This window comes from Rutidosis leptorrhynchoides, chromosome 10, assembly GCF_046630445.1.
Source record: "Rutidosis leptorrhynchoides isolate AG116_Rl617_1_P2 chromosome 10, CSIRO_AGI_Rlap_v1, whole genome shotgun sequence".
In the NCBI taxonomy this organism is placed as follows: Eukaryota; Viridiplantae; Streptophyta; class Magnoliopsida; order Asterales; family Asteraceae; genus Rutidosis; species Rutidosis leptorrhynchoides.
Window position 1 is genome coordinate 214,733,123 of NC_092342.1, and position 9,664 is coordinate 214,742,786.

Here is a 9,664-nt window from a genome sequence, read left to right on the forward strand (position 1 = left end):
TACTTCAAATGAAATAAAAACCTCACAAGTGGTTTATGGTGATTAACATATAAATATACATCTACTGATATCATGTGTAGGATATATTTGATCTACTTTTGTAAAATTACTTACAAAGGCACGAGCAGTTTCACCTTCACCACTTTCATTTGAATAACATTCCGTAAACATATCCACCCTTGTTGGTTCTCTTCCCAAACTCACCTACAATGAGTAAAACCGAGGTAACTATTAACGATGTATATTCAAAAGCTATACTATATAAATAATTCCCCCATGATATATTACCTTCAGTTCTTCACGAATTCTTTCCCGTCAATTGTGACAACTTCTTTTTAGCCCTATTGGGTTTTTTTTTCCGGTCATCTCCTGAACAAGAAAAGAGTGATCAGTATTCCAGGAGATCAAATTATGATGAAGTAACTGATGTTAGCCATATTGGCTTTATTCTTTCTTCATCAAGGATCTCCCATTGAGTGCTACATATGCTATGTTACGTTTGGTGTTCCAGGCCCAATTACAATGGGTACTAGTTACAAGAGGCAAACGTGAAAAATATAGCTAAGAAAAGTCAAAGATTTGGTATACGTCAACTAACGATTTAACATCTATCTTATTCTTATTGTTTAGCCACGATCGTTAGTCTATCTACATGAAAGTGTAAGAATATATCATACCATCACATTATCTCTGGTCCAATATTCAAGAAGTCTTCTCCAGTGTCTTTTGGTTAGTTCTGGAGGTGGTGACTTTAATTGAGCCTCAATTGGTTTAGACGGGTCAAAGAAACAGTCCTTAACTCTCGCCTTCCAATTTTTCATCTTGCGCCCATATGATTGGACTATCCAAGAATCAGCAGTTGGTGGAATATCAAACTTTGTCTACAAATTATAAAAAGAAAAAACATATATATCACATGAGAACAAAAAAAAAACTTATTATCACACAAATTTTAAAATATGTACCCTTAAGAACTTCATCAACTTATTCTTTTTTTTCGGGTTTAACTTTGTTCCACGGTCTATAAATTGGACGATGCTAGTAACTACGCGATAAGTGACCAAGAAAATGGGTAAATTTACTACTGTTTACCAATTGGCTGTCCATGTTCATTAACAACAATAGGAATTCGAATAGATGACTTTTGTTTCCAAATATGCCACATAAGAGTCGGTCCTCTCGGTCTATCAACTTGATTATCTACAAAATATGTGCACTTGATTTACAGCTGATATACTAAACAAGAAAAAATATAAATCAAATAAACAAACCACATTAGAAAAAGAAAAAATAACCTAATTCATCTCTCAAAGTCATTGTATCATTCACACATAAACCTTCTTCAGTTTGTTGTAGTTCAGTTTGTTGATGATGCTCTTCAAGATCTTCAAAATAGCTTGGGTAATCATCGTGTTCTTCAGTTGGTCGTTGTGCTTCATCCTCGGGCTCCGTATCTTCATCTCTAAAACCCGCACCTATACCTTCTTCATGGCTGACACTAACTCGTTGAACTTTACTTTTATTTACCCTCGGCTTTGTATCACTTACATGGCCCTATTGCAGCTTGGAATTTTTGGATAATTCTTTGGACACATGAGAATTAACACTAACTCATTTTCTCATGGTATTGGGTGCAACGAACTGTCGTTTGTTATTACTTTTTATTGTTGGTTGTTTGACTCGTAGCGGTAGCCACAACCTGTTGAGAGGATCTAAGGGAAGTCTTTTTGATTCCTTCAATTGCCATAATCTACAAGAATGTAAAGTACAATAATGAGTAATTATATCAATTAACGCAACAGAGTTATAAACAATTTTATATACGGAGTAGTTAGGAACAATTAAAATTACACAATCATTAATAACATACAAGAAAATCAAATACGAATAATTCATTTTTGTGAAAAAGAGAGATACATGTGTTCTTGTGAAAAAAGATATACCAGCCGAGTTCTTTGATTTGGTGAAAAAAGAGATACGTGAGTTGTTCAGTAACCTTTTAACTAACCCCAATTTGATTTGGCGCACACACTAGTTTTGATCCATCCACACCAAAACAATCTAAATTACCTTTTTTACCCTGGTAGATAGTATATTTACTTCATAGTAGTTTAAGGGTAAAATAGGAAGTTTGTATTATTATAGAGTGGATAGATCAAATGGTGTGGAAAGATCACCTCCCAAATTTTGGAGGTGATATTTAAATTTACTCAAAATTTGGGAGGTGGTATTTGAATTTACCCTAATTTTTTAATGAAAAAAATTGGATCTGGATCAGGTTCAACATTTGGGTCTGAAATCCGTGATATTTGGCGGTATCTTTTGAGAGGGTAAATTTTGGTGAAAATTAATTGAGGATAACTTCTCTATCTAGCTATTACTGGTAATTAATTTATAAACTTTATAGAAAAAATGTACACGAAATTAATTTAATTAGTCAAAAAATGTATTTTAAAAAAAATATATTATAATTGATCGTAATTTAACATCGTTTATCATATGTGTTAATCTATTTAACGTGTGCATTAAACCCTAACCGCTAAAGACTAAAACCTAAACCCTAAACACTTGACCCTAAACCCTAAACGATAAACCCTAAACCCTAAACGATAAACCCTAAAAATTAAATCATAAACACTTAATACTAAACCCTAAACCCTAAACGATAAACCCTAACCCTAAACACTAAACCCTATACCCTAAACACTAAACCATATACCATAAACCCTACACCCTTAACCATAAACATTAAATCATAAACACTTAACCCTGAACCCTAAACCCTAAACGGTAAACCCTAAACCCTAAACCTTAAACCCTAAACCTTAAACCCTAAATGATAAACCATAAACCCTAAACATTAAATCATAAACACTTAACCCTAAACCATAAACCCTAAACCCTAAACATTAAATCATAAACACTTAATACTAAAACCTAAACCCTAGCCTAAACATTAAATCATAAACACTTAATCTTAAAACCTAAACCCTAAACGATAAACCCTAAACCCTAAACACTAAACCCTAAACACTAAACCCTATACCCTAAACCCTATACCATTAACCATAAACATTAAATCATAAACACTTAACCCTGAACCCCAAACCCTAAACGGTAAACCCTAAACTCTAAATACTTGACCCTTAACCCTAAACTTTAAACCCTAAACGATAAACACTAAAAATTAAATCATAAACACTTAATACTAAACCCTAAACCCTAAACATTAAACCCTATACCCTAAACACTATACCCTAAACCCTACACCCTACACCCTTAACCTATAAACATTAAATCATAAACACTTAAACCTGAACCCCAAACCCTAAACCTTAAACCCTAAACGATAAACCCTAAACCCTAAACATTAAATCATAAACACTTAACCCTAAACCATAAACCCTAAACCCTAAACATTAAATCATAAACACTTAACACTAAACCCTAAACCCTATACATTAAATCATAAACACTTAATCCTAAACACTAAACCCTAAATGATAAACCCTAAACCCTAAACCTTAAACACTAAACGCTATACCCTAAACACTAAACCCTATACCCTAAGCCCTAAACCCTACACCCTTAACCATACACATTAAATCATGAACACTTAACCCTATACCCTAAACCCTACACCCTTAACCATAAACATTAAATCATAAACACTTAACCCTGAACCCTAAACCCTAAACCCTACACCCTTAACCATAAACATTAAATCATAAACACTTAACCCTGAACCCTAAACCCTAAACGGTAAACCCTAAACCCTAAACCCTAAACACTTGACCATAAACCCTAAACAATAAACCCTAAACACTAAATTCTATACCCTAAACACTAAATCCAATACCATAAACACTAAACCCTACACCCTTAACCATAAACATTAAATCATAAACACTTAACCCTGAACCCTAAACCTTAAACGTTAAACCCTAAATGATAAACCCTAGACCGTAAACATTAAATCATAAACACTTAACCCTATTTGAATTCTTATCTTAAACTTATACTCGTATTAGATCTTATTAGATATGTATCAAAATCATCATATTTCATTATTATTATAATAACATCGTACGTATCTAATTGCAGTCATCATCAGTTATTGAAGATGTGTTTGCAGATATAAGTTAATTGCAATCATCGATTATTAATCAGTTAATACGAAATTGAAGATATATGTTGCAATAATCAAAAAATTGGGTTAGCTTGTTTCATATGCTTTGTCCATACCCCTTAATTATGAATCTTTGATTTTAAACCAGGTTAATTTATTTTGTTTCATACGTTTTGTCAATACCCTTTAATTCTTACAATCTTTGATTTTGAACAACGTTAATTTATGTCTAATTAAATGTGTTTGTAGAATACAGGTCTATGATGGACTCGACTTGGATGTCCTTATGTAGATCTTCCCCTGCATATGAAAAAGGACTTGACAAATTTATAGAATGTATTTTCTCTAAAAAGGGAAAAGATGGTCATATATATTATCCGTGCATACATTGTGGTAATCACAAACGGGTTGATCGGGTCTAGGCTAAAACACATTTGCTATGTGATGGCTTTTTTGAAGGTTATAAAATTCCAACTGTGTTTTTCGAACCAGATGATACATTAATGTGGGAAGCTGAAGATGATATGCAAGGATTAGCCCAATCCGTCTTCCATATTTGTGAAGATGATTATGAAGATGATGATATCGGACAAACTAAAAATCAAACTGTACCAAACTTAAATTTTGAAAAGTTTTATAAAGTATTGGAAGATGCAAAGAAAGAATTATATCCCGGCTGTAAGTTCTCTGTTCTTTCGTTCATTGTTAGACTCTTCCATTCAAAGTGTGTTGAAAAATATAATGATAAAGGATTCAACATGATTCTTGACACAATTAGGGAAGCCTTCCCTCATGCTTCCATACTGAATTCATTGTATGAATTAAGGAAGGTAATAAGAGATTTGGGTCTTGGTTATGAGAAAATTTATGCTTGTCCAAATGATTGTATGTTGTACTGGAAAGAAAACAAGGACAAAATTAAGTGTGACGTATGTCACACCTCAAGATATAAACAAATTAATAATGATTCTGACGGTGAGTCAACCACACAAGCTGATAATGATGGTGATTATGAAGGTAAGAAGGTTGGAGCAAAAGTGTTGCGTTATTTTCCACTCATACCACACTTGCAAAGATTATTTATGTCGCCTAAAATGACCGAGTTTATGAGATGGCATGAAGAGAGTCGTACGAAAGATGGTATATTAAGACATCCCGCAGATTCACCAGCCTGGAAAACATTCGATTATCAGAATAGTGAATTTGCTAAAGAACCTCGTAATGTAAGGCTTGTTTTGGCCAGTGATGGGTTAAACCTTTTGGAAACATGAGTGTTTCACATAGTACATGGCCTGTTGTTTTGATGCCATATAATCTGCCTCCATGGTTGTGCATGAAAAAACCTTTTTTATTCCTAACTTTACTTATACCCGGTCCATCTACTCCAGGTAATAATATTGACGTCTATATGCAACCTCTAGTTGATGAGTTGAAAGAGTTATGGGATACTAGAGTTAATACTTATGACGCATCAAATAAGAGTAACTTCACACGGCGTGTTGGTTTGATATGGATAGTAAGTGACTTTCTTGCATATGCGGATTTATTGGGTTGGAGCACTAAAGGTAAATTAGCTTGTCCTTCATGCCATAAGGAAACCAGGTCAATACGGTTATCAAACTCCCACAAAGATATCTTCATGGCACATCGTCCATGGTTGGAATTGTTGGATGCTTACCGTATAGATAAAGATTCTTTTGATGGCACGGAAGAACATGTAGGGCGACCGTGTTGCTTAATAGGGGAACAAGTGCTTGCGGAGCTGAAAGGTTTTGAAATAAAATTTGGAAAACTTGTGAAGGATAACTCATCCTTACCATATAACTGGAAGAAGAGAAGTATTTTTTTTTTGAGTTACCATACTGGAAAAATAACTTAATACGTCATAATATAGACGTAGCATACTGAAAAGAATGTATGTGACAGTCTCATTGGAACGTTAATGAATATAGATGGAAAGACCAAGGAACATTTAAAAGGACGTCGTGATTTGGAAGAAATGGGTATTAGACATGAAATTCATCCATAACCTTTATCAAATGGAAAAGTGTATTTGCCTCCTGCATGTTTCTTAATGGATAAAAAAGAGAAATAAACATTTTGAGATGTGATTAAAAGTGTGAAAGTGCCAGATGGTTATGCAGCTAATATTTCTAGGTGCATTCAGGGAAAACCTCCAAAAATTACAGGCCTAAAAAGTCACGATAATCATATTTTGATGCAGCAGTTGCTTCTCGTGGCCATAAGAAATGTTTTACCTAAGCATATGCATTCTGTTATCATGAATTTGTGTCAGTACTACAGACAATTATGCTCAAAATTTCTTAAACCTACTGATTTATTTAAGATGGAAAACGATATTGGAAAAATACTTTGTGATTTAGAAAGGATTTTTCCACCATCATTTTTTGATGTCATGATTCATCTATCGGTTCATCTAGCTTCAGAGGCCAGATTAGGGGGCCTGTTCATTACCGTTGAATGTATCCAATCGAGAGGTGACCATTTATTCTGTAGTAAATTATACTCGTCTGAATACAACTTTTTTTGAATCTGATATAAACATTTTTTGACCACTCAGGTATTTAGGTACATTAAAATCTTATGTGCGAAACAAGAGTAAACCCGAGGGTTCAATTGTAGAAGGATATTTAGCGGAAGAGTGTTTGTCATTTTGTTCTATGTATTTAGACAGTGATGTCGAGACCATACATAATAAGTCTAGCCGAAATCATGATGATGGTGGTGATGAGAATGTATTACCAATATTTTGTATGGCTGGTCGACTAATTGGTGCAACAAACGTAGTAAAACTCGGCTATGACACTTTAGCTATTGCACACTCACATATGTTGTTCAATTATAGTGAAATAGATTTCTTACGAACGTAAGTTACGTTATTTAAATTTACTATGTTATGAGATTTTTTTTATATAGCATTGTGTAATTTGACGACAATGTACATTATTCTCTTTTTGTTACTTTGATTTCAGAGAGCATATGAATATTCTTAGTCATCAAAATCAGAATAAATGTAAGCGTGACATTCAACGTTTACATAGTCAGGAGTTTAAGGAGTGGATGTCTGATTACGTATGTTATTTTTGCTAGTTTTATTACGATAATGTAGTGATGATATAACTGAGCGAAACTTTTTATAGACAAATTGCCTCAAATCAGGTTGATGAGGACATGGCTAGTTGTGGGGATAACAGAATCACAAGTGATATAAAGACATTGCCAATTGGTCCAAATGAGGTTGTAAATAAATATAAGGATATCTCATAAATGGTTTCCAATTTCACATTAAAGATGTAGAGAAGAATAGGACGACACAAAATAGTGGAGTTATACTTCAGGCTCTAACAAGTAGTTTCTTGAGTGCTAGATATAACGATCCTGTTGTCGGAGATGTAACTTACTACGATATTTTAAATGATATAATCGAGTTGCAGTATGGTGATGAAAAGAAAGTAGCTTTGTTCCATTGTGATTGGATATCAAGTGGTTCTAAGATAAAAGTTGATGAGAATGGATTTACGACACTCAATTTTCGAGGTCTGAAGCAAACTAAAGAGCCTTATATCCTAGCTTCGCAAGCACAACAAGTATTCTATGTTACAGATCCTGCTCGTAAAGATTGGAAAGTTGTGATCAAGACAACACCTAGAGATTATTTTGACATGGATGAACAAATTTGTACCGATGATGTAAAAACGCATTTGCAGAGTGACACACCGGGGTCCTCAACTTGTAGAAAATGAGACTATTGATATGGTTAGAGACGATTTGAATAGGGATATTGTTGACGATGATACTTTAGTTGCTACTACAGATAAAAATCAAATTGATGATCATGATGCTTCCTGATGAAATATTAAGGATATTTTGCAAAAGAGTGCGTGTCATTTAGTTCTTTTGTATTTATCAAATAATATTTCAAAACTATAGTTTTTAAAGATGATGACGGATTTTATATTTCTTATGATACATATAATATAATCTCAAATTTCAAATAGATAGCATATATGGTAAGTGTTGTACTAGTAACTTGTACTTAATTTATTTGTGTTGTAATTTCTATATCCAATAGATAAAAAAAATACCTTAGTAAAAAAAGGAAATGTTTTGCTTGTAACTTACTTTATTGGTACATGCATCCCTATTATGTAGGTAATTAATGGAGTATATGCTATGATGGCCTTGTAGGTCCCACCTTATTGGTAACAGTAAGGTACTTCAGGCTCTAACAAGTACTTAGCTTCTCGTGTGTACAGATACACCATTTTTAAACACAAATCTAGAAAATTTTTCATCTTTTTTAGTACTTTTCAAAAAAAAAAAAAAAACATAGATGGATGTTATGCATATCGCAAAAAAACAAAAAATCGATGTTAACGTTCTTCAACCGAACATTCTAGATCTTCCACAAGATACGCTTGTGGAAATCTTATCTAGAGTTGGTCAGAATTCATTGGACAGGTTATTTTTATGCAAGTTGGTTTGCAAAGCCTTTAAGAAGCATTCGGAGGATCCTTCGGTTTATAAAAGAATTTCCTTTGATAGGTGGCTTATCTCACCTTGGGATAACCCTAAGTTGGTTCGTATTTTTCTTCGTTGTTATATTTTAGGAAACCCTAATGCGATTTTTCGCTATGGTTTTAGGGGTTATTTTAATGGTAAATACATAAATATAGGGCTTCATTTTGGAGAAAAATCTTCGAACATGCAACTTAAAGAGACATGTTATGTTTATGGTTTGGTTATGTTTGCCTCTCACCAAATAGAGGAAAAGATCATCGGATTACAAATTCTTAATCAAACATTCCCACCATGGTCAGTTCCGGATTTGTTGGTTGCAACCAGAACAAAAGGTGTTCGATGCATTGATGTGGAGACTGAACTGCCATCCTTTTGATGACTTGGCCTTATCAACGGCCACAATGGTTATTCTCCAAAGTTTGAGTGGGAAATTGAATGGACCGTACTGAATGGACCCGTTCATAAACTTTATAAACGATTCACAATAGTTGATTACATTGCGAGTTATTTGACCTCTATATGATACATTTTACAAACATTGCATTCGTTTTTAAAAGACAAACTTTCTTTACATCGGAAATTGACAGGCATGCATACCATTTCATAATATCCACTATCCAACTATAAATTGATTTAATAATAATCTTTGATGAACTCAATGACTCGAATGCAACGTTCTTCGAAATATCGTATGAAAGACTCCAAGTAATATCTTTAAAATGCGCAAATGCACAGCGGAAGATTTCTTTAACACCTGAGAATAAACATGCTTTAAAGTGTCAACCAAATGGTTGGTGAGTTCATTAGTTTATCATAATCATTTATTTCCATCATTTTAATAGACCACAAGAATTTCATTTCCAGTTCTCATAAATATACATCCCATGCATAGAGACAAAAATAATCATTCATATGGTGAACACCTGGTAACCACCATTAACTAGATACATATAAGAATATCCCCTATCATTCCGGGATACTCTTTCAGACATG

The 9,664-nt window shown here is 33.5% G+C and overlaps 3 protein-coding genes across 3 annotated transcripts; all 3 read left to right on the forward strand.

Annotated features, from left to right (window-relative positions):
• The first annotated feature begins 2,159 nt into the window (after positions 1-2,159).
• Positions 2,160-5,400, forward strand: LOC139870813 (uncharacterized). Its single transcript, XM_071858583.1, has 4 exons — positions 2,160-2,193; positions 2,279-2,330; positions 4,386-4,492; positions 4,589-5,400. The coding sequence occupies exons 1-4, from the start codon at positions 2,160-2,162 to the stop codon at positions 5,398-5,400; spliced, it is 1,005 nt and encodes a 334-aa protein (XP_071714684.1).
• LOC139870814 (uncharacterized) lies at positions 5,397-7,893 on the forward strand. The gene is made up of 7 exons (XM_071858584.1): positions 5,397-5,967; positions 6,082-6,132; positions 6,262-6,595; positions 6,711-7,016; positions 7,123-7,222; positions 7,310-7,387; positions 7,489-7,893. The coding sequence occupies exons 1-7, from the start codon at positions 5,397-5,399 to the stop codon at positions 7,891-7,893; spliced, it is 1,845 nt and encodes a 614-aa protein (XP_071714685.1).
• A 590-nt stretch (positions 7,894-8,483) lies between these two features.
• Positions 8,484-9,047, forward strand: LOC139870815 (F-box protein At2g35280-like). Its single transcript, XM_071858585.1, has one exon. It carries the CDS (start codon positions 8,484-8,486, stop codon positions 9,045-9,047), a length of 564 nt encoding a protein of 187 aa, XP_071714686.1.
• Positions 9,048-9,664: the final 617 nt, after the last annotated feature.

Bases quoted from the DNA above. Each gene is read 5' to 3' on its own strand.
- LOC139870814 (XM_071858584.1), top strand. From the start codon at position 5,397: ATGAGTGTTTCACATAGTACATGGCCTGTTGTTTTGATGCCATATAAT. The intron at 6,133-6,261 runs GTATTAGACATG...TGAAAGTGCCAG, and splicing joins TCGTGATTTGGAAGAAATGG to ATGGTTATGCAGCTAATATT. The intron at 7,017-7,122 runs GTAAGTTACGTT...CTTTGATTTCAG, and splicing joins GAAATAGATTTCTTACGAAC to AGAGCATATGAATATTCTTA.
- LOC139870813 (XM_071858583.1), top strand. From the start codon at position 2,160: ATGGTGTGGAAAGATCACCTCCCAAATTTTGGAG. The intron at 2,194-2,278 runs GTGATATTTAAA...GATCTGGATCAG, and splicing joins TCACCTCCCAAATTTTGGAG to GTTCAACATTTGGGTCTGAA. The intron at 2,331-4,385 runs GTAAATTTTGGT...TGTAGAATACAG, and splicing joins TGGCGGTATCTTTTGAGAGG to GTCTATGATGGACTCGACTT.
- LOC139870815 (XM_071858585.1), top strand. From the start codon at position 8,484: ATGGATGTTATGCATATCGCAAAAAAACAAAAAATCGATGTTAACGTT.